The 24,697-nt window shown below is 39.9% G+C and overlaps 1 protein-coding gene across 2 annotated transcripts in view; it reads right to left on the bottom strand.

The window, feature by feature from the left end:
- LOC309713548 (SH3 and cysteine-rich domain-containing protein 2-like) overlaps positions 1-23,217 on the bottom strand; it is a 41,896-nt gene extending 18,679 nt beyond the window's left edge. For both annotated transcript variants that reach the window (XM_082545271.1, XM_082545272.1), the window contains exons 1-3: positions 22,431-23,217; positions 3,632-4,007; positions 2,388-2,482 (exon numbers count right to left, since the gene is read on the bottom strand). In XM_082545271.1, coding sequence (XP_082401397.1) covers positions 2,388-2,482; positions 3,632-4,007; positions 22,431-22,520 — 561 coding nt within the window. In that variant the 5' untranslated portion in view covers positions 22,521-23,217. The remainder of the gene's footprint in view (positions 1-2,387; positions 2,483-3,631; positions 4,008-22,430) is intronic.
- Between the last annotated feature and the right edge of the window lie 1,480 nt (positions 23,218-24,697).

The following is a 24,697-nucleotide window of genomic DNA, read 5'->3' as shown; positions in this document are numbered from 1 at the left end:
GTTTTTGGGTCTGGCGGGGTGGTATCGCCGCTTCATTCCCAACTTCTCTGCTAGAGCAGCAGTCCTTAGTGACCTTACTCGCAAATCTAGCCCCACAAAGGTTAAATGGACTGCCGAGTGTGATGCAGCTTTTGTTGATCTTAAAAACTGTTTGTGTAGTGAACCTGTTTTGCAGTGCCCGGATTTTACCCGGCCATTCACTTTGCAGACGGACGCTTCCGGAGAAGGACTTGGAGCAGTGTTGCTGCAGGGTGAGGGTGAGGATAAACGACCAGTGGTGTATATAAGCCGTAAGCTCTTTCCTAGGGAAATGAAATATTCCACTATTGAGAAAGAGGCACTGGCAATAAAATGGGCTCTGGATACATTGAAGTACTATCTAATGGGTGATGAGTTTGTTTTGGAAACTGACCATCGTGCATTACAATGGATGAACAGAATGAAAGACTCTAATGCCAGAATCACTAGATGGTATCTGTCCCTACAGCCATTTCGCTTCAGGATCCAGTATAGACCAGGGCACAAGAATGTGGTGGCCGATTTTCTGTCCCGTTCCATGGAGGAGTGAGTGCCTTAAGGGGGGGGGAGTGTGACAAAGTGGAGAAGCAGTTGTAATTCTCTCCATTTGTCCCATATGTGTTTACCTTTTTTTTGCACATTGTACACATTATTCTGTTTCTATGTATTTGCTATGATTTGCTATTTGTCAAGTAACATTGCTTCACTCACTATCCCGGGTTTGTTTGTGTAAGCGTTTTGTTGCCGGCAAATCAAACATTCTGCAAATTAAGACAAATACTAAGTTATGTTTCTTTATACTTTATTATGTTACAGATTAAGTCATTTGTTCATATTTACTCTGTTTGTCTTTTCAGTCATCATGAGTGTCAGGTGTGGGGAAACGCCCGCTTGGCATTTCCTCATTTTAAAGTCCTGATCATGTCACACATGACATCATCAGGTCAAACCATGTGGAGGGGTTTCTTTTTCCAGAGAGATGCTTCCTTTTGTTTGTGTTAATGTTTAAAGGGATTTGTTGAATGTTTTTCCTTTTGTTAACACTGCCATTTAGTTGTGTAAATGTGCATATTAGAAGTGTGTAGAGGTTTTGTGTTTTTAGATAACCTGAGTAGAGTTTTAGATCCCTCAGTTGAGTGAGTGGTACTGGCTGGGCAATTGGAGGGAAATTGATGGCCCTATTTAAAGCCAGTCTCTACCAGATGCAGGAGAGAGGAGAGGTGAGCTGTGTCACCAGAGCCATGTTATGTTGAGTTTTGTTAAATGAATTGATTTGGGGAAAGTTTTGTTAAGTTATACATTAAATTAAGTTCACTGCAAATAAATTGCTCACCTTGGAAACCCAAAATGTCTGCATAGTCTGCTTCCCTACCACCTTCCTTGACGTTCGAGTGTGACTACTTCACAGGCATGCTTTTGTTCGGAGTCAGTGAACCCCTTAATGTACGTCGATGTAGCCTTGAACTCCATTCAGTTTCAGTAAAATGCCTAATCCCTGCTTTGATGACCGCGCAGTGATCGAAAAGGACACTGCCGAAGGCTTGGCGAAAGCCTGCCGTGTCATATCCTCAAGGGATTGTACGCCTCAAACACACTGAATTTCACACTGAATTAGCCAGACCAGCTGGTACAGAGAGATATTGATTTTCCAACTGAGTTGAGAAGGGAGGAAGGAAATGTAGCATCCAGACAAGAGAGAGGGAGAGAAGAGGACGTCATGTGAGAAGAGCAGCACATGTGTGAGGAAGGGCAAAGAGGCAGAGTGAAAAATATTTGGACCTGGCCATGTATATTCTAGGTGTCATCCACAGCTTTTATTCCCCTCGGGCTTCACACTTAGTCTCAGTCTACTGTGAAAACATCATCAATAAAGATTCCAATTATAACCCATACCTTTTTGTCTTTGGTGGTTTGGTTTGAAAAAGGCTTTTATCCTCTTTTAACAAGACGGAGGGATCTGAGGCTAAGCATATTACCAAGACAAAACACTATGCCAGGTGACAGAGACAATTACAGCATCCAGATGCTGTTTAAAGCTGCTGGCACAATGCAATCTGTGTTAGTCTCCATTCTACAGAGAACGTGCTCGTTTTCAGTAAATTCTCTATGCAAGAACACATCATATAGAAAGGTAATTAACTAAGTGACAAGAATTTTTGGCAGTAAAGATGATGGCAGTAAAGAGCAAAGCAACTAAGGTACACTGAAAATAATATTCAGACAAAGCCAACCAACCAGTGATTGAGTAGTACTTTATACCTGTGAAATATTTAAATCTTGGTATTTCAGACACTTCCACTGAGATTGTATGCTATCATTCAATCAATCCTTAAAGTGTAACAATCTGATGAAGGTGCAAAGAGCCTTACCTTGCCATTACAGGGCTGCTGGGAGAGCTCGGAGGAGCACCAGAGGTGGGTGGCCATCTTGCAAGATTTACAACGTAGGCCCTGCTTGGAGTTTCCTGCATTAACACCAAACATTACACATGTTACCATAAGCCTGTCAGGAAATATTTCTGTAGCTTTGAATCAATCGTTAGCTAGCGATGGTATTCTAATGGTAGCAAAGATGAGGTGTGCCAGATGTGTGCCTCATTTGTGGTTCCTGTATCAAGTATAAAATAAACCAGCTCTGTCACTCACATACATTGTAGTTTGTGTGCAAAATGTTACAGAAAACTAATGTTTCATATTAGGCACAGTTAGTATATCCACCTTCAGAAATGGCCTTTGTGCATAAACTGACATGGTTTTAAATTGGTCTACACTGATGACCATCCAAAGACAAAGGGACACAAAGACATCAGTTTGGTGGATGTTACTGGTAATCCCATTTTACATAAACAGCACTGCTGAGATAGGTCAGCATGCCAACAGAACAAGAAGGCAAAACAACTCCCAGTGGAAGCATGTACAGAGGTCCATAAAGCCTGCTGTCGGATGATTTCATTGGGACCAATGAGCAAATAGACTGCAAACTGCCCACAGTGACTGGGCAATAATAAGAAATGAGCTATAGTCCATTACAGGGTACCTATTATGCTCATTTCCAGTTTCATGTTTTTATATCTAGACAGATAACTTTGCATGATAGCAGTTCAAACTAATCCTTATTTATCCTGGCACTCCTCCACATCATACTCTGTCTAAAACAAGCCACTTTAACTCTCAGTCTCCTGACTTTAATCCAGCTTTCTTACGACTGGCTGCCTGTCCTGAGTGTGGCTTGTGTCTGAGATGACCATTTTAGGAATATTTGCTCACACACATTGACACAAAGGTAGAATATCTGTTGAAACAGATCATTCAGATATTTTATGAATTATCATGACAGGGACAGTAAAGAAATTCTACAATTCAATTCTAACACTCAAGAATATCAGTTTGTCTTTGAATTTCAAGTGGCATTTGCCTTTTTTCTTTGTCATGTTTATTTCCACCATGGACAGATACAAATAACAAAAAAACAAAAAAAAAAGCCCCTAACATTATAAATCAAGGTAAATGTCAGAAAACAGATTGATAACAATCTAATTCCTACACCCTAAGCCAACATGGTTGCATCTTTTTGCTGTGAATACGATGTTCTTGAAGTGGAACAACTGACCTACCTTGGATTGTATGTTTGCATCGCTGGCAGCTGGTAGGCCTACGGAAGACATGCTCCTGGAAACAGTGGGTCTTGACTGGCTGCACTGGCTGGGCCTGACACTTTGGCTGGATCTTGGAAGTCCCATATATTGAAGGACTGACAGACGGGGAGTGTGATGACAACGAAGGGTTAGGACTGATAGATGGAGAGAGAGAGGGAGAGTGTTCATAGGCCAGAGGGGACTCAGACATGGGGGGAGGAGATGCCGGTGGTGCTGATGTGGCAGTTAGGCATAAAGGTGGCTGTGATTCACCGTTGCTGCGCTGGAAAAAGTTGTCCACACTCTTGCTGCGTATGACCGATTTGAAGGAGAGGGAGCGTTTCAGCCGCTGCAGCTAGAACAAAAAACATTAAAGATATTTAGTCAGGCTTCAACAGCACGAAAGATTATAACTGTTTTCAAGAAAACTGAGAAAGCAAGCGACAAAAGTACTAAAAGGCCCAGAGTGGAATGACTGCACAGCATACATGCTAAAACAAGAACTGAGTACACAATTTTAATTTTTCGATAATCCACACGGGGTCAAAATCATACATGTCTCAAATATAGACAAGCATGCACTTAACATCATTTAGTAAGTGATTCTGAAGATTACAGTGTTTTAATTTGACAAGGTCAGTCTTTATTAGGTTCATTAGTTATCATGATTGAGGAAATTGGTTAGGATGTTTAGGAACAACCCAGGAAACCACCAAGGTTCAAGCCTGCTATGAACTGGGAGTGGTGGAAAACCAGCATCACTGTCCACAATGAAGGGAGTTTCAAAGAAAGGAAACCCTACGACCCTACTCAATTCTGAAAAGAAGAGTGGCCAAATATCCAGACAGAATCCTTTCAGAAGCTTGCTGATGACTACCAAAAGTGTCTGGTTGAGGTGCAACTTGCTAAGGGACATTTAACCAAATATTTGTGGGGTTTAATGTATATGTATATATTTGTGCCTGTAATGATAATGTCCTATACTGATGATCCAGTCACTAGCATCCACTAGGCTTTTGGTGGTCGTTTGCTGGTCGGTGGTGAGCAGTGTGGAACCAAAACAGTAACACGGTGGACCAAAAACAGTGAGCTAAAACATCCTAAAAAAGATGCCTAGAGCTGAGATTTGCTGACAACACAACTTCTTTCAAAATGTAAATGCAATCCATTTCATCTTTGAATGTATTCATAATTTCAATCATTTCTTCTTTAATATGGACTTCTATGTCCTTACTAAAGATTAGGTAAGGACTATTATACTTTTTCCAAGTGCTTTTAGAACAATGACTGCAACTTCAAATGTTAAAACACCCACCTTGTATTTAATTGAGGATCGTGTATGTTGTACGGTGGCAGCAGATTTAAAGTAGGAACAATAGCAGTGGGTTTTGATACAACAAACAGGCAACCAGCTAAAGTGTATGTGCCTTGTTTAAATATTAGTCTGTTAAAAATAGTTGTACCCTTTCTGTCCTTGCACTACTAGGCTGACTTCTGATCTTCCATATTCAGCCCACCCCACTCCACTATTCTCTTTTCCTTAGATGGCAAATATGCTTTCCCTTGCAAATCCACCCAAGTCAATACCCTTTAAAATTCATGTTTGATTAGTTTTATTGAGCAGACTGCAGCTATGCATTTGATGCAGTCAGTGATGCATGGCAAGCACTGTATTCATCTTTGGCTTCACTTTCCTCAATTTCTTGCATGCTTGCCATCCAGCGCTTTTGGCCACAATAAAGTGGAACTGAGAATGACAAATAATTACAGGGACTTGGGAGTGATGGAACTCAATTTATGGAAAATAATAACTGATATGGATTCATACAGAGAACGGCCTGGAGAATGGGAGCAAGGACATAATGGATCCGTGAGACCTCCTCAATTTGCACAGAGCTCATTAGCGGTCTGTGTTTGTGACTTGGTTGAAGATACCATTGCGATATACAGAGCAGTGCCTCAAACTTGAAGCCTATCAAAATTTATATTAAATTCTGGATTCTTGTTACTTCTAAGCATTAGTTTTCTTCCTGTGTAACCATTTCCAGCAAAAGGCGAGACATTTCTTCAAAGCCAGTAAGACCAGCATTGCAGCTTCACTGGACCTCTTTATGTTCATATGTGGAGAGGCTCTTCATCAGGTTTATTGCGTCTCTGAGCTTTGAAATCATCCAGCTGCACTCCTTCACAGAAAACCCAATCAATATCATTGAGCATGTTCCTTTTTTCCTTCTTCAAGCTACAGATTCACAGATGCCAATTAGTTTGAGTGATGAAAACAGTCCTCTCTGTTGACCCATTAGTGAGCTCCTCTCGCAAATGTTTTCTACAGGGAGCTGAGTCCATGCTTTCCTTAATGGCCTTTTCTTGGCATGACTGGTGGCCCATTCAGTAATGGATGTTCCTCTCTATTAGATTTTTAACTTGTCTGACTTTGTTAATCTTCTTTGTAGTGAATGCCTGTCTTTGCTTCACATCCAAGGAAAAGGAACAACTTCTTCGAGCACAAACTAGACAACACATGTCCGATAATCAATGGCTTTATTTATCTCCCCAAGCTTTTAAAGAGATTAAATAAAAACAGACAGAAGCTGGGATTCAGAGCCAATTTTAAAAAGTGAAAGAATAGCTAGTTGACTGCCAAACATATCTGGTACGTAGCTTTACATGGTTCAGTAATCATGAAATCTGGGCATTAGTACTCCAAATTACAACAGCATACTGACAAGAGTCTGGTTATAGATCTGCCTGAATAAAACAAAAAAGAAAAATCATAATGTTGTTCATCCAAATTTGAATTCCATTGTCTTATCAATTTCACATCTAAAAAAATGGCAATACATTATGTGGCCTGAAAAAAAAAAAAGTGATTATCTTTTATCTAAGAAATGATAACGACAGCATGTTCCACATTTGCTGATAGTTGTCAACACATCCATTTTCTGCATTTTTTTGACTGCACATGATTAAAACAGACACTCAAGATTTAATCCTTCTCTTCTTTCACATGAAACAAGCTACTTATAACTCCCTCAAACACGTATTTCATTGAAATAATAAGTCAAATCATTACAAATACAACAAATTTACCCTTGCGGCTAAGGGAAATGTAAACACTATGGCATACAGCAACGGTTTGAGGAATACTTTCTCCTGCTTCAGTGTCCTCAGGGTTTAAGCAAAGCCCATAACAAAACGTTTTTTCCAGTTTGCTGAAGAGAATTTTTACTGGCCTGACTTAAATCCCATCAAGGTATGACCCTATTGTCAAACATCAGGGGCTGACCTCACTAATCGCATTTTGGCAGCAAGGTTACAAAATCTTTTCAAAAGCCATCTGAAGAGTGGAGGCTGTGAAACCAGCACACTAATCACATATGCATTTACTATTTGGTTCTCCACATACTCGAATATATCAAACTGACTTTCAAGGCCCAGGTCAGTGCTGGTCCATAAATATTCAGTCCACATGCACATGGGCAGTGTGCATTTATGCATCACAGCCACACAGTGTGAACAATCATTACCTGAGATGCACACTGGGTTCAGTCTGATTTAAGCTCTGCTGACTTCATAATACATGTCAGGGGGCATTGATCATGCTCTGTGAATATTCAAGCATCCTGACTGATTAAATTGGTATAAATAATTATTTAATGAATGTATCTATACATCAAGTAATTTAAAAAAATTACAGCTGCCTGACCTTCTGAAATTAGGGGTCTGCAGTGCATTCTGCTGGATATGCACCACTATCCTCATGATCTCCTAGGCTTTATAACTCTTATTATCTATTATTGAATAATGTTAGAACAGCTGCTGTTTTACAGATTTTATACATCTTATAACAACCCTCTGAAAGAACAATTCAAAAGCAATATCCTATTAATTACAGTTACTGTCTGTAATTACTCTCCGAAGGTGGTGAAAAGTCTATTTTTAGATCACAGAACTGGAAAGCTATCACACTACACAGCTGACAGCAATTACTTCATCACAGCATTTATGATGTAGTGTATTAGAACAGGCTGCGGTCTGTGAAAGAACACATGTAAACTATGTGTGTAGTCAAAGAAACTGAAAGAATTAGTGAAACAGAAGCAAGAAATGGAGGAAAGAACACGTTAAGAGAAGAAAATATCGCACCACCGCCTAGACTCTGCCTTGTATTTCAGCTGCACTTTGAAAATGAGCACAGAGATGTTTGGTGAAGCCTTCTATAAATAGGCTGTTGTAGGGAATACTTGGATAAATTAATTATTAAGAAGGGAGGTGTGGGCATGCAGACAAGATGCCTGTGTGAGGTAAAATCATCCTGCTGCCACCAAGATGGAGTTAATGCTCCTGCGCTTTTTGTGGGGCTGAGCAGAAAAGGAACAATATTTCGACCCTTTCTTATGCAATGCTTTTCTTCCTCTGCTATACCTTACAGTAAAAAACTGAAATCTGGCACAATAACGGAAAAGAGTCTCCTGATTCTTTTCAAAAAGTAGCCATCACCTGATTCCCTGGATCACAGTAACTTTAAAAGACTTTATCTAAACTTCTTTTGTACCCTCCTCCTCATTTAAACGTGAGATCCATTTGAAATTGTAAGATGCAGCTAAATAAATGTCATGAAAGTCCAACTAGAACAACTGGAATTCATTTAACTTTAAACAGAGTCACTTTAACCGATGACAGGTGTGTACTGACAAGTGTTTAGGTTGGATTAATTCTGAAATTACCTACACCCCTACTTATAAGAGTGTGTACACTTATGTAACCATATTAGTTACATTTATTTTTGTTTTGTCAGTTTCATTGTGCAGGTTAAAGGTCACAAAAGTGAAAAACAAAAATCAGAAATCATTTATCTTGGTTCCTTACAAAAACATGGTATTTTAATGTGAATTTCATGACCGTGGTCCTAAATATTGACGAATTATTAACAAATCTGACACCAATCAACTTCAGAGAGAAAGGTTTATCATAATTGAGATAAGCTTTAACTTACTGGCAAAAGACTAAAAATGTTTTTGACACATTACCTATTGATTCTAGATTACAGATCAACAGGTATGAAATTACTACCTACTGACCAGTAAGTTCTCTGGAAAATAGCGCCATTCCTGGAATATCCTCTGAACCTTTGTTCAGAGTGTAAGAGCGTCTAAAGTTTGTGAAAAACACTAAGACATTTTTCAGCATTTAAAGTCTCTGCATTTCCTAGATGATGAGTGCTATAAATAAATAATTAAATGCAACTTTAAATCTTATTCCTCGACTTTTTCAGCATCAGCTGCAAACAGTTTCACAATTTTATTGTTCTGTATGAAGCTGTTTGCGCTTGCTGACCTTATATTGCATGTGCACACACACTGAGGCGGTGTCTGATTTTTCTTTTTCTTTTTATACTTTACTTACATTTTTGGGGGGCACATCTATTCATCTGGGAAGACTGGTAGGTAAGATGTTAGCTTAAATTCCATTTTTATTGTTACAGAGCATCTGCATCTGTCTATAAGCTTGTCCTCCAATCCTGATGAAGTCTATGACTGTCAGCTAATTACCCCCGCAACACAGCATCAAGTGAATATTTAGTCAAATATAAAGTTAAATGTATTTATTACTCACACACCAATGAAGACGGCATCATAATTATTAATAAAGGGGGAAAAGGCTCTTAAATTCTTATTTTCGCAGAAAACAAGCAGAACTTTTATGCACTTTTTTAAAATCTGAAATGACTGGGATACATTATATGACAGTTTTTAAAACAGTTTTTATTGACATTGAAATTTAAGCTAGGTATATGTAATGCCTCAAAATAACTTTGATAGCTTTTTTTGAAGCCAAAATCCCTGCTGGGTGTCATCATTTGTTTGTAAAAACCTTCTAGTAACAGATTATTCAACTGAACCAGCAGCTGGTGGCAGATTACATAATATGCCCAGGTCATCTAGCATGTATAAAGCTGATATTTATTTTACTAAGAAAGTAGATGAAATAAATTTAAAAATGTAATTATTTGTAAGCATTTCAGTACATCCGCCCATTCAGTTTTAGCTGCCTTAAATCTGGCTGGGCTCCTCTGACAAGAAGCTGTCCCAGTGTGAACTGGGTGCAAATACATAAAACTATGTGATTTGGTCGTAAATATATCCATAGGCATTTATTAGATCAGGTTTATGAGCCTGGTTTGGTTATTAAATTCTTCTTTCTCTTCAGTTTGGGCCAATAAGATTAAAGCGCTAAGAGCTGACGAATGACTGAACCCCAAGTAGCTCAATTAGTCTTTAGTCTTCTTGTTATCTTGACAAACATATATTTTTCAGTAGTCACACTTTATAACTGCACACCATTTTATTTATGTAGAAATGCTTGTTTAATGTGGTCTGGTATCGTTTCTGTCTGTACAAACGAGGACAGTTGTAGTGTCTTGTAGCCTTTGCGCATCTCAAGCCCACTGCAGTGTTGTTCTCAGGAGATCTCTGCCTGCTTGTGATTCTCAAAGTCTCATTAAACACAGTGGGGTCTGATGTTTGGCGCTCTTGCAGTGACCCGAGATGTGAATTAAAGGTGACCTCATTAGGCACTCCATTAGTTGGCCCTTATTAGGGAAAAATGCATCTACTCAAACAACCTTTTGTGCAAATGGAAATGTCTCCCAGAACAAACCGCAGCACAGGTCACATTGATTAGAACAAACTTCCCAAACAAGTCCAAACTCTAGTTTTTCCATGTGTATATGTGTAAGGAGCCTTCGCTTAAAGTTCTGTCACTTTATTCAAAAAGAACACTCCGAGAGGTAAAATTGTCGGTTTTGTTGTTAATGCCCATTGTTTATAATCAAGAGTCCTATTCAGATGAAACAGCATTTACTTTTATCTCAATGTGTCATAAATTACTGCCTGTGTCCTGCTTATTTCTCCCTACCTGACTCCTTTTGACATCAATGGAGACCCTCACACATTCACATTTATACCAGGGCTGCAATCTTCAACCTGCCTGCCATAGGACCTTAAACTTTCCCACCTTTCACAGTTCAGTGTGATGCATCACAAAATGTATGTATTATGGCAGTACCATGACACAGTAGTAACAGTATAGATTTTTTATTTTTAGTGTCGTCTTGCAAGATAATTGCTATCATTGCTTACATTCTATAGTGCACACAACCGGAAAAGGTTGGAAATGTCTGAGAGCAAGATCAGCATGTCATCTTCCAATAATGATTTTGTACCTTTAGTACCTGCTAAAATTGGAAAAAATAAAACAAAAACATCAACAACAACAATCATAAAACAAGCATAGCCAGACTATGAAGAGGAGATACTAGCAGCCGATGACGTGCCACCCAAAAGTAACCAAATGACTCCACTGAGCATTGCTAGAGCAGTTACACTCCACATGACAGGAAGAGCAAACGATGAATGGAAGTGACTGATGCAGCTGCATGATGGAAAAGCAGAGCTGTATGCAGCTGGTTTAAAAAGCCCAGGTAGAAAATAGTTTTCAATTTTATTATGTGATAATATTGTTCAGCTCCTGTAGAACTGAAAGATTAATTTACATTAGTCATTGTTAAATTAAAGTATGAAGAAGTCATGTCATACTTTCAGTTAAAATACCCAAGGAAAACACAACATAGGTGACTTTTGTGCTTACATTTCACTCATGCTGTGTCACTACTATTGCACTATAATGCTGGTGCTGGCACCTTGTTTGGGTAGATTCACACTTCTAATTAGGGAGCGTGTCATCAGTGACAGAATCTCACTGGAAAAGGAGGATGGAAATTTCCTTTCATTTACTTACATTTATAAATGCTGCTGCGAGCAAGCATCAACTAAAAGCTCATTATTTTTTTAGCTATAATGTTAGAAATAGTATTACAAATTTTCTTGAAGAATCACGATATAATTTTGAGTCAGACGCAGATAAATTTAAAGCTCCCTAAAATAACATTTATAATAAGCTTACAGATCAAACCTGTTTCCAGGGCTAGGTGTTGGATCCATCCTAGTAATTATTTTCTTTTTTAAAAGAGTGGTTATAATCCGATAAGTAATCTGCCCTGATCTGCATTATCACCCTATAAGTGGTAGTAAAAGGGTTATGTAGCTGACCTGCCAAAATTGGAGAAAGACACACACTCACACATCCACAAAAAAAGATGAAATCATGGCAAAGAAAAGAAAGTTGTTAAAATTGGAGGGCTTATAAATTTTCCAGACATTACTCAAGTTATTTTGACTGTATTAGGCATTTGGCTGTGTCCATCAACCAATAAGAAATAAGACAGTAAAGATTAGAAATAGGCCAGACTCAAGGCAAATTCTCCCGTCTTTTCATTTTCATGACATTCACAGCTCTGTGTGTGGCTTCAAAATATCTGGCTATTGTTTGAAGTCCTATGTTTTAGCAATCCATGCAAGCAGACTCCACGAGCCCACAAGCCTGTCTGCCAAACTGTGCAGCAAAAGCAGCTTGCATCTCCAAATCCAGCCATTTAAAGGGCTTAACTGCACAAGCAGCTTTGTAGTTAGTATGAGGTGACAATCACAATGGCTCTTTGATGTTCACACAATGCTAAGGAAAAACACTTATCGCAAGGTGTTACTTTGATGTAACGTCAATACAAAACTGCAATTTTCTTGACACTTGTGAAATCCAAAGCACAGGTTTCCAAAAGATGCTTCATTTTAAAATTACACCATTTCTGACAATGAAGTCACGCAGTTTTCTTTACTAATTATATGTTCATCATTTTTCTCCAATACTTTCCTATCATTTCACTGAGGTACATCGCATGTGACAGTATTTATGTGCAAAAAAAAAAAAAAAGGGCCAAACATAAGCCTCTTAACACTAAGGCACCATTGTAGGTGGGCATATGCACAATTAGTTCATTAAATAAACAGTAACCACAAGAAGAACTAATTGGTTAAAGCAATAATTAATATGCAGTCTAACCACCCCTCTGCTATTATTCAGCCTTTTTAAACCAGCTAGATGGAAAGTAAGGCTGATGGGATCTTGGAAAACCTGCATTTTCTACATTTCTGTTCATCTTCTTTGCAGACTGTGGAGTTATATCGTGTCAAAAGTCCCACATAAGATTAAATGTAATCATGAGCAAATAATTTAATTACACGGGTACAGGTTTTCGTTGCCACTTACGTAGTTAAGTTCTGCACATGCAGAACTCAGCAGCCCAAGCACACAAAATAGCCATCACGCTAGTGAGAGCTTCTGCTTGGTTAACGCTGCAGCAGATTTGTGCTCTTGCAGGCAGCTCTGCTTTGAAAGCTGAATTCTGTTTACACAAATTACTCAGACTTTTGACAGTTTACGAGGCCAAAGTCCAAAGAAAGAAGGGGGACTTAAGTGATTTGTCAGATTCAGTGCACACACAACCTCTGTGACTGACAGGTTCATCTGAATGTGGTAAACCAAGTTATACTGTGATAGCAACATAAGCTACTGGAAGATAAAGAAGCTGAATGAACCATTAAAAGTTTTTTTTTTCTGTGTACATGTGGAAGTATTGACAACTAGCGCTGGATTGCTTTAATGCTAAAGAAATCTTAAAGGACTCAAAGTCAAGTTTTGAAGCCTCTACAGTCCTGTTCCATTAGCTTGTTGTACAAGATCAATATTCATAACAAGGATCATGAAAGGAAGAGCGCATCAGGATCTAGTCATTATAATTTTGGGGTTGCAGCCAAAATAGCTGCATATACACCTGTCAACAAATTATTGCCCACTTGCTTTAAAAGTTGCTCTAGAATCTCCAAGATCCAGTTTTGTGTGGATTGCTGAACACCAACGAGGCCTCCACTTCTTATCAACACATCATTTCCCCTAAATTACTTCCATATATTTTGTGAGGTTTTGATATTTTCTGCTTCTGTTGTGTTTTATTCAACTTGGATTGTGCTTTGTGTGCCTTTGCGGTATTTTTCTATTTGTTGGCATTTTCTTAGGCTCCAGTGCACTTGACCTCTCAGGGCCACCATATTTGCAGCCTTTTGTTGCCCCTGTCCTAACTATGTCCTAAGATATGTTGCTGCATCAAATTTAAACTGAGTCAAACTGTTTGGCATGAAATAGTGAAATTTCAAAGTTTAAGCATTTGATAAATTTCATATGTTCTAATTTGACCAAATGCAAGTTTATGGGACTTGCAAATCATTGAATTCTGTTTTTGTTTACACCGCATCAATTTTATTGGAATTGGGGTTGTACACGGAAAGAGAAACGTCCTACTCTGATAAACTTGTCTCAGTCTTGAAGAAAAAGTCAAGGCTGTATTTTTATTAATTTAATGTCAATGCAGTACTAGAAGTACCCTCTTCAGTAGATGACTAAGTTACATCATAGTTGCCAAGCAACACAAGCAACTTAAGGATAAGTAATTGTTATAAATTCATCTTATTTTACATCACACATGTACACATATCCCCACATTTGGTCAAGGCAAGTCTGCCATTTAGAGCTGAAGATGAAAACTATTCATTGTGAACTTTCAATTCTTCCATCTCATTACATTAACAGCTTTATATTTGAAAAGAGAAAATAACCTAGAAGTTCCCTATCCCTAAAGCAATAACCTAAGGTCAGTACTAAACAAAGTCCCTGCTTATTCCTCGCTGACATTGTACACGGGACTCTGCTGAATCAGCAGCATTTCTGAACCCAATCAAGGGCAGTAATTTACTGACTTCATCATCAATCAAAACAATGCGAGATACATAAGTATAACAGTGAGGCTGTAAAGAATGAGAAGTTGTTTTATTAGTTTGCAGTTTGTGGAGAATCCTGCTGTTGTCAGTATCTGTGTCTCCCAACCATTTATCTGCCTTCCCTGCAAGCTTCTCTCTAGTTATTTTCAAAGGTCAGAAGGACAAATCCATCTATCTTACAGACAAAAAACAACACATCACAGACTGTCAGGAGGAAGATGCATCATTCACTCACTTTTAATTGAATGATATTTCCAGCAGGAATGCAGCTGAAACAAACACAAGGAGACGGAATACACTTTGTCCAGAAACATCATCTACACAGTATAATCAGGCTGTATGATCAGTGCTCATTAAAAGGAGTTTAGTTATACAAAATGTTATTGAAGAAGATCATCATTATCCAATTTGCTGCAGTGCATTTATGTGCGGTTTGTTTCATGAAGTGGAAATATTGCTAATCTTAAAATTCATGTTTCTAATGAACACTTTAAAGAAAGTCTTGATCAAAAATAAGTGCAACCTATAGTTTAGTTTAACCATCTAAATTCTGGCTATTGATAATATGATGATCACTGTCACGCTTCTCTTTTTTGCTTTTCCTCTTGTTCAGTCAATTCTGCTAACTCCGGCTTGAAATCCAGTCCCTAATTCATCTTTATCCTTCCAACCACCCATAACTATCTATCTACTCTGAACTTTGGAAAAAGTCATCATATACAGAAATAGGGAGCTATGGCACAGGAAACGCTAAAAAAGAAAGATATACAGATGAACTTCAGCTACAAGTTTATTTAAATTGCCCAGAGTAATTATGAAAGAGAAAGGAAAGTGATATTCTAAGAGGAGAGCAAACAATTAATTAGTTAAAGAGGAGGAAAAAAAGCTGATAAGCAAGTTAGTGAGAGGAACAGCAGAAGGAGGAGAGCTCTGAGAAGTGACTGAAGGGCAAAGTCAGACAGAAATTGCGCTATAACTTTACCTCCATAAAAATGTCTTCTGTGTTGGCTGAAAATTTGGTGGTCTGTGTAACTCCCTATGGACCGGGGCACCAAGCACTGTCAGCATTTGCACGCAAAGTCTAATGTGAATATTAAACTTTATGTAGCAGCTGATTCTGAGCACAGCTCTCATTTTATCCACTACTTAACAAAAGTGGTGTAGAGTATTCTGGGCTAAGAAAGGGTGAGGAGTTCATTACACCTCAGAATAGAGCCACTACTCCACATTGAAAGGAGCCAACTGAATTGGTTCAGGCATCTGACAAGGATGCCTCCTAAGTATGTCCTGCATGAGGCATTTTCAGCGTGTCCTACAGGGAGGGGTCCCGGGGCAGTCCTAGAACAAGCCGGGGAAATTGTTTTTCAGCTAGTGTTGGAAGACCTCAGTGCTTTACCAGAAATTTAGAGGAAGTGTCCAAGGAGAGGGAGGTCTGGACGTCTCTGCTTAAACTGCTGCCCCAGTAACCCGGATGGAAATAAGAGGTAACTGTGTTATAAGCAGTCATAACAATAATGGACTGGTGCTTATAGAGCACGTTTCTATTCTACTTGAGCACAAAGCGCTTTACATGCCTCTTTCACCCATTCATACAAGCAGCTTTTTTCCTTCCTATGCACCTTCTATTTAACAGTCACACATTCACACTCCAATGAACACATTGCAGAGCAACTTGAGGGTCAGCATCTTGCACAAGAATACTTTGGCATGCAGACTAGAACAGCCAGTCAACCAACCTTCCAATTAATAGACAACCTGCTCTACCTACTGAGCTATGGTCACCATGGATGGATGAATGGACGGGTCAGCTGATGGGCCAAAGCCAACACTACATAATGATACTACATGGGAATATCAGATAATAATCAGATTAGAATTTTAGATTATGAGCTATATGCTAACATTAAGGATTTTCCTGTTATTGGGAAGACATTAACACCCAAATGTAAAGTAATCGACTGGGTCTTTAGTTCCTCGGGAGTATTATGTTTGAGATGACAACTAGCTGGGATGGACTTCAACTTTTGGACCTCTCCATACCTGTGTGTGCATGATCAAATGTGCTATAGAATGAGCACAATAACTAAATATGGAGCAAATTGCTAGCTTACTTTTGTTAAAAGGTTACTAAATTGGTTGCTAAATTCAGCTGCTTCCAGAATCTGTGATGCTAAAAAACAGTAGTGGAAAACCTTAAAGGTGCCTTTTATACAGAGGTTGGCAAAAAAGCCTGGAGCCTTATAACTACGTGCAACCTTACAGACATGATAAACTACAGTTTTTAACAACTCGTGCCGCGATGAGACTGTTGTGTGCCATAATTGTTGAGTTGTTGGTCTTCATAGAGGTGCTAGAATGATTGATTTTGCTGCTTCTGGACAGCGCCAGGATGTCGAGTTCCCTGTTTTAATTTTAAACTAAGCTTAATGTAAAGTGCATTTACATGACACAACAAGCCAAAAGCAAAAGCAAATTCAATACCGAATAAACTTGTACAACATGTGCTCCAAGTGAGTAGAGAGGAATAATAATATTTTTGGAGCAATCACCTTGCCCGTAGGTGGAGGAGGTGGAATAACTACTCATTCTCTGTCACTAGCTCTATTAGAAGCACTCAAGAAAGCCAGTGGGCCCACTTAGCGGTGCAATAAATACTCTGAGAGCTGAGGGACAGTGAGGAGAGAGAGAGCGAGAGAGGGGAAAATGAGTGAGACATAAGGGAGAGCTGCTAAAGAGATGAGAAAGAATAAAAAGATTGGTTGTTAGAAGTCAGAATGGGGGAAACAGGGCGAGAGCAGAAGGAAGAAACTGTTATGAAATTAAAAGATTTAAGTAAAAATATTCAGAGTGACAGAAGAAAAAAAAGCAAGTAAATCTCTACAGATACTCTCAAGTAGATTACTCTTAAAGAGACCCCAGTTGTAACACATATTTAATCTTTCCCCTCCCCTTTCCTCTTCCTTATTCTTCTGTGAGATGGGAATAGGTCACGGTGCCAGCAGCTGGTTTTGCAAACAACGGGGCGACATGGCTGACGTAGCTCAGAGGATTGTTTCCTCCCATTTTTGTTTTGTCTGGACAAGCATTCGCATGAATTATGACCCGGCCACTAGCAGGACACAGCAAACATATGCTAGCTGATTGTCTCATAAATTCACGCCGCACCTCACTGCCCACCATCCATTGTGCCGTCTGTAGTCAAGTAACAACAACAAAGAGCCCTTCCTGCCAGGCCTGTTTCAGGTCCCTGTGGTGATGACCAACAAAAGACGAGTATAATGTGATTTGTTATTGTGATATTTGCTGCAATTAAAGCTGTCGTTGGAGATTTAGATCCATGTTGGTGAGGGATTTAAGCTGGTTTAGTCACTGAAAATTTACTCTGATTCAATTCGGAGAAAAACGGATTGGCAAATCCATTTAAAAATAAAATAAAACTTCGGAGTTACAAAGCAGGCAACAACCCTCTGTTAAATCTAAACCAGAGGTACAACACAAGCAAACACAACAAACTCTTCTGAAACCCTCCACTTTACCTTACATGACAAAAAAATTTAACTACACCTCACAACGACACAACTTTGGTGACAAAACTGCAGAGCAAGGCAGGCAGAAGCATGACACCTAGTTTATGCTCGCTGTTGTTACCCTGTATACAGCTTTAAAAGACTTTCTAGGGAAAACTTGCCTCCCAACTTTTACTCCTGCTCCAGAGCTGGTGCAGAGCTTTCTTCTGAATGGTAACACCTTCATTTTAAGACTGCAGCAAGTCCAGTGCCTCAAGCACCAGCATAAATGGATACGGTGCTGTAGTAATGTCACGTTTGGTGTGACATTACCAGTGCAGAGACCATAAACTAGATTTAAATGTAGGTGAGTATACATTAGCACTCCAGGGCACAAGTTTAAGAAATACTAGTCAGAGCAAATTTGGTTGAAGTCTAGTTAGTGAAAAATGAAAAATGGCAGATGCCTTGATGTGTAAATAGATGTGCGTAATAAAGTTGTTCCATAATACAGAGTGGGCCATTTAAATGGATACACCGTAATAACATGGGAATGGTTGGTGATATTAAAGTCCTGTTTGTGGCACATTAGTATACGTGAGGGGGCAAACTCCTCAAGATGGGTGGTGACCATGGTGGCCATTTAGAAGTCGGCCATCTTGGATACAACTTTTGTTTTTTCAATAGGAAGAGGGCCATGTGACACATCAAACTTATTGGTAATGTCACAAGAAAAACAATGGTGTGCTTGGTTTCAATGTAACTTTATTCTTTCATGAGTTATTTACAAGTTTCTCTTTGTTCACAGCCATTGACATGTCGAAGAGGTTAACACGTGAGGAGCGGATTGAAATTGTGTTGATATCTGGTGAATGCAGTAACCGGGTCATTACAGCAGATTTCAATGCAAGACACCCTACGAGACCACCCATCTCCCATGCTACAGTTAGCAAACTGCTTGCTAAGTTTCGCGAAACTGGTTCAGTGTTGGATTTGCCAAAATGTGGATGCAAGAAAACTGTCACTAATGAAGAAACATCAGTGGCTGTCCTAGCTTCATTCAGCAAGCGCCCACAGCGTAGCACTCGCCGCATGTCACTGGAGAGTGGCATTAGTCGAACATCCCTTCGGCGGATATTAGCTACTCACAAATGGCACCCTTTGCAATTCCCCCCTCCAGGGGCAAGGGTACCTAGACCCGGTTTGTAGAGTACGCTTGGGGAGTGTGATTGTGTGTACAGCGTCTCTTTATGTCTGTCTCCACGTTGGTTGAGTGTGGAGTGAGTGCATATGAGAGCATGAGGGTGGGAATGGATGTTTGTGTCTGTGTGTGCCCGTATGTCTGTGTCTATATGTCAGGTTGGGTATCAGACGCCACCTCTCTGGGGACACCTCAGGCCCTCCAAGGTTTGGAGGCCTATCTCCACCCACCACCACTTCCCCTGCCGGTGGCGGACTCCCTCAGGTGTCGGTGTGTTGGTGGTTCTTTGTGTCTGGGGGTGGGCGTCCGGGTACACACCGGCTCACTCCTTGGCGGCCGCTTGTCGGGGCCTGGGGCCTGGGGCTCGCTCGGGCCCCTTTGGAGGTGGGGTGCCCCCGGCCTCTCGGCCTGGGGCTCGGTCACTCAGGCACAGCTGGGGGCCGGCGGAGCTCACGGGCGCGTCACTGCAACTCCCCCTGACTTCTGCTCCGCGGCTGCTGGGCGAGCTCTCATCTGGGACTCTCCTCAGCTCTTACTGGAACAGTGGCGCGGCTGCCCCTCTGTTGGTCTTCCATGGTCTCTTGTGTTCTGGGGGCCTCTGGATGTCTGGAGTTTTGATCTCCTCCATACCCACTTCACACCCTGGAGGACGGGGCTGTGGCCCCCCCACACTCCCTAGCAGATCATTACATGGAGAAACCTTTGGAATGCAAGCATGCTGATCCACACAGGTATGCACACATGGGTATTCACAGACGCGGACTAAAGCTTTCTTGGCTGCTGCCTCAAAGCACACTGTGCGCTGTCTATCTTGCGTGCTGCACAATATCGTTTATTATTTAGTAAATATTGATATCTATGACTAGCTAGTTTATTGTGATGGTGCTTTGTTTTCTCTATTATTATGTTGCTCTTTGTTGTTTGCTGTCTCCTCTGTTTGTTTTTTTTGTTTGTTTGTTTTTTTTTCTCCATACAGGTGACCCAGGAGTTCTTTTTTTTTTCTCTCTCTTCCCCCCCCTTCTCACCGTCTCTTCTCCCCTTTGGTTTTCTTTCTTTCTCTCCCCCTCTTTCTCTCATTCATTCCCCCTGTCCTATTTATTAAAAAAAAAAAAAAAAAAAAAAAATGACAAAGGATGAACTGAAGCTCTGCCATCACGTAATGTCGCATACTGCTGTTTCTGATGTCATTTAAAAAAAACAAACAAACAAAAAAAACAAAAACAAATGGCACCCTTACAAACTCCAGCTACTGCAGCATCTCAACGAGGATGACCCAGATCGGCGCACAGAATTTGCAGAATGGGCAAAACAAAAATTGGAACAGGACCCTCAGTTCACGCAGAAGATTTTGTTCAGTGATGAGGCAAACTTTTATGTAAATGGTGAAGTTAACAAACAAAACCACCGCTATTGGTCTGACACTAACCCACATTGGATGGATCCCTCCAAGACTGTTGGAACAACAAAAGTGAGGGTTTGGTGTGGTATATGGGGTACAACGATAGTGGGTCCATTCTTCATCAATGGAAACTTCAAGGCCACTGGATATTTGAAATTGCTACATGATGATGTGTTTCCCTCTTTATGCACTGAAGCTGGCACGTTCCCTGAGTTTTTCCAGCAAGATGGTGCACCACCACATTATGGGTGCCAGGTCCAAGCATTCCTAGATGAACAGTTTCCTGGACTGGTCATCGTGGGCCAGTTAATTGGCCCCCAAGGTCTCCCGATCTGACCCCCTTAAGACTTTTATCTTTGGGGTCATCTGAAGGCAATTGTCTATGGTTTGAAGATACGAGATGTGCAGCACCTGAAACTATGGATACTGCATGCCTGTGCTGGCATTTCTCCTGTGGTGTTGCTATCAGCGTGTGAAGAGGGTTGCATTGACAATCCAACACAATGGGCAGCACATTGAACACATTTTATAAATGGTCAGAAACTTGTAAATAGCTCATGTATCCATATAAATGGCCCACCCTGTACTTTAAGTGTCACTAGAGTCTTCATGTCATCAGATGTTTGTCTCCTCCATGCTTTCGATGCCTTGATGTGAGCACCACTCTGTTTTCCAGATCATTTGGTCCTATTTTAAAGAGGGTTTTCCATGTCCTTTTTAAAAAAAAAATTTAGTTGTTCTTAGTTACTACTACTATTATTATTATTACCATTATTATTATTAATATTAATATTAACATTATTATTATTATTATTATCCTGGAGGACACAGAAGCCTTCAGGGTTGCATCTGAAAGGCCATTTGCCATAAAAAGCTGACCTTAAATTTTCTATTTTCACTTTTCCCCCCACTTATTTGGGAAAATCCTACTGAGGTTGGAAGTTTAGCCAAGATGGCAGTATACAAGGCTGAAAACCAAAACACTACATCAGAAAGAACTACAATGAACTCATATTACAAGATTAAAATAAGGCTAATCGCAGGAGCAGTAGTAATGGCGATGACAATGGTTCTGAATTTAGCCAAGGATATTGGACTCATCAATTTAACCTCAAAACAAGCAGGGTCCCTGAAAACAAGCATTAGCATCCAAACCTTGTTCAGGTATTCTCAGGGCATAGATTTAAGTGAGAGAACTGGAGCACAAATGAGTGGAACAAAATTAAACCTACTTCAAGGGGAGACTTGTTTAATTCTATTTGCAGACTATTAAAGCTGGCTGCTGCAGTCTCTCTTCCCAGCCTCCATGTGTACATTAGTGATAACTAATGCACTGTACGTCTAGTAATCTCATATGTCTGCAAACTGCCAATGCCTAAATTAATGTACTTAATCAAATAACAGCCAACATTAGCAGATAAAGCACAGAAGAAGTGTTGGCACATCCATTTAACTAGACACGAGGTGTTATAAAAGGGCGACTGGATTCCATGTTTGGCAGCAGGGAGGACTCCTCTTCTGGGACACTAATATTTACAGCATGTACACAAAACGACTGTGGACATCCTTCTCTGACCTAAGCTAAACAAGCAATAAGGACCTTTCTTCTTTGTTTACTTGCAGCTTTTGATATTTTGTGCACACATACCAGACAACGCTTACACCCCTCTGTGTAATCTCTGCTCTCCAACTCTGAGGCCAAGCTAATTACCTGAATTAAAGCGGGTTAGGGTTGTTATGCAAGCCGCCACAGAATTAGCCTCGTGGGAAAGTAAATACTCGCACTTAGTCCCAATTTACATATTAAAAATTATTTCTTTTAAACTGAAAGACCGCTAAATAAAACAGTAAAGAAAATGATATAAAAACATTCCTCTATCAGTAACAGATTATTGCTTTTAAAAAAAAATCCTGCAGTTTTTACACAGGTGTGTTCCGTTACCTTTGATTCTTGTTGACTAGGCACAGTAGCCTGTGGTCGGTGAAGGTCCCGGTTTTGAGGTTCGTTCTCCTTTTCGCTTATTTCTGTCATTTTCTGTTTAAAAAAAAAAACTTCCTTCCTCAGGAAAACTCAACCAAACTGGCAAGTCCACAGCGACAGAGGAATCTGGAAACTACGCATGCAGAGGTGCAAGCATCCCTACGGTCTCTCGTGCAGCGACCCTGGACCGATTCTGACTGCTAACTTGTGGACAGCAGCCATCTAGGAATACGCTTTAAAGCTCTCTCTGTCCTTTTTTTTCGCTCTGAAGACACGGTGGGAAAAATATCCAACAGCTGCAGCCAGCCGGTTCGTCCACTTCCCTCCGCCGCCTCTCTCCTCTCTCTCACACCGGCCAGTTTTTCTCCGCTCGCTCGCTCACTTGCACACGCGCTCCTACAACAACTTTGATTTCACCGTCACAAGTGCTCCGCTCGTCCTGATTGGTCGAGACCAACGAAACTACGCCAAAAGCAGCAGAGGAGCTGAATTCTATAGGCTGGAAAATGATGATGATGAAGGGGCAGTACCAGATTCAGGTGAAAGCTGTTGAATTCTCCTTATAAGCATCGTATTTAGATATTCAGCGTCTATGTTGTTGTTACGCTTTTGCCTACAATGGAGAGTAAGGGCCAATAAAATAGTGTAAATGTCTCGAATGGTCGCTCAACATTGTAATGATGTGTTTCGACAGCTTATTTTCCTTCAGTGAAAGATTTCTTAGCTAACTGTGTTTATAAAAAGTGGTTTTATTATTTGGAATTAAACTTTGTCAACTTTGACTTGTTTAAATTTGCTCCAGCAAACAGTAGATTATCTCCACAATATTGCACGTGGTAGAAAATTCCAATATATCGCATATAAAAATAGCATGATTATGTTGTTGATGTTTAAGTGCGGTGCGATGCTAATACACTTCTCCTGATGCACAGGATATTGGTAGCAAGCCTGCAAATGTAATATTATTACTTCATTAGTGAAATGAAACTTCTTCCCCCACTGAAAACGGTTGCGTACAATATGATCTCATTCAGTTTCCTGAAAGCAAGACTGCATTCACTACTGGGGCAATATGCAGGGGTTGATGAAAAATGAAAGGCAATAAGGCTGAATTTCGTGCAATACAATGTTTATTTGTACACCACAAGAACAATGGTTAAAGCTAAAGGGACACTAAAGTAGCATAGTGGAGGTATGGAGGCAAATACAACCGTGTTTATAAAAGGTTTGCACTTCTAAATTTTGTGAGCAGGTGTCTGCACATGCGTATGGATACAAATCAGCAAATTATCTGATGCATACCCAGGACTGATTTATCTTGTACTTGCATACTATTCTTATACCAAGTTATTTCTCATAAATATGTGCAAGTATTTGATTTTATAGATTTTATCTTATGTATTTAAAATTAAAGTCCAATTAAAAAAATTGAACAAGAAGAAAATAAGAATATATTTTAAAACAATACAATACTATGTGCGTAGACAGTTCACAAAGAGCACCAGCAGCAAAGCACAGGTGGCTGATTCAGCACCAAGGACAGCTCCTCCCCTCTCTTGCCTGCCTCTATGTGTGTGTGTCTGTCACTTATTATCAGCCTTACATGTGAAACTGTCTGGTTTTATAGTTGACAAGTTCTTTTCATTCCAATAATAGAACTTCTCTTATCATGCAAGGTCGTTTGTGTTTGTTGCAACAACCTGTATACAGCGTGTAATGTATTCCATAAAAACAAGCTAATTATAGAAAGGACTCAGAACAAAGCAGTGGCACCGACTGCTAATGATTCATTAATATTTAGATACTGTACTGAAAACTAAACACTTTGACAATGAGCATAGGGGAAACATATCACGCTGCGATGCTGCCCTGTCTAGTTTTATTTATGTGCACATTTAAAAATATACACAATGAAATGTTTTTATACAATATTTTCTACCTATTTATCTATCTTCACCAAAATATTCTATCTGAGGAAGATGATGTTTGTACACCATGTCCCAGTTTTTTTAGTGGCAGTTGTCTGAAATAATCATAGCTGGCCTTGAGCAGTTTAACAGCACACTGACAGAGCCTGCCTTTGTCAATTTCTGCTGCAATGTTGTGTTATTTTGGAGCAGGAAATTATGTAAATTGAAGACCATATTATCTTATCTTAAATGCATGAAAAAGCTGATAAGGACTCTCAAGGGCTCCTCTGCGTAACTGTGTGTGTGAGCTAGTATCAG

This window comes from Aulonocara stuartgranti (genome assembly GCF_965226115.1).
Source record: "Aulonocara stuartgranti genome assembly, chromosome: 8".
NCBI classification, from domain to species: domain Eukaryota; kingdom Metazoa; phylum Chordata; class Actinopteri; order Cichliformes; family Cichlidae; genus Aulonocara; species Aulonocara stuartgranti.
Note: the sequence above shows the minus strand (reverse complement) of the source record. Positions and strands in the feature narration are given on the sequence as shown.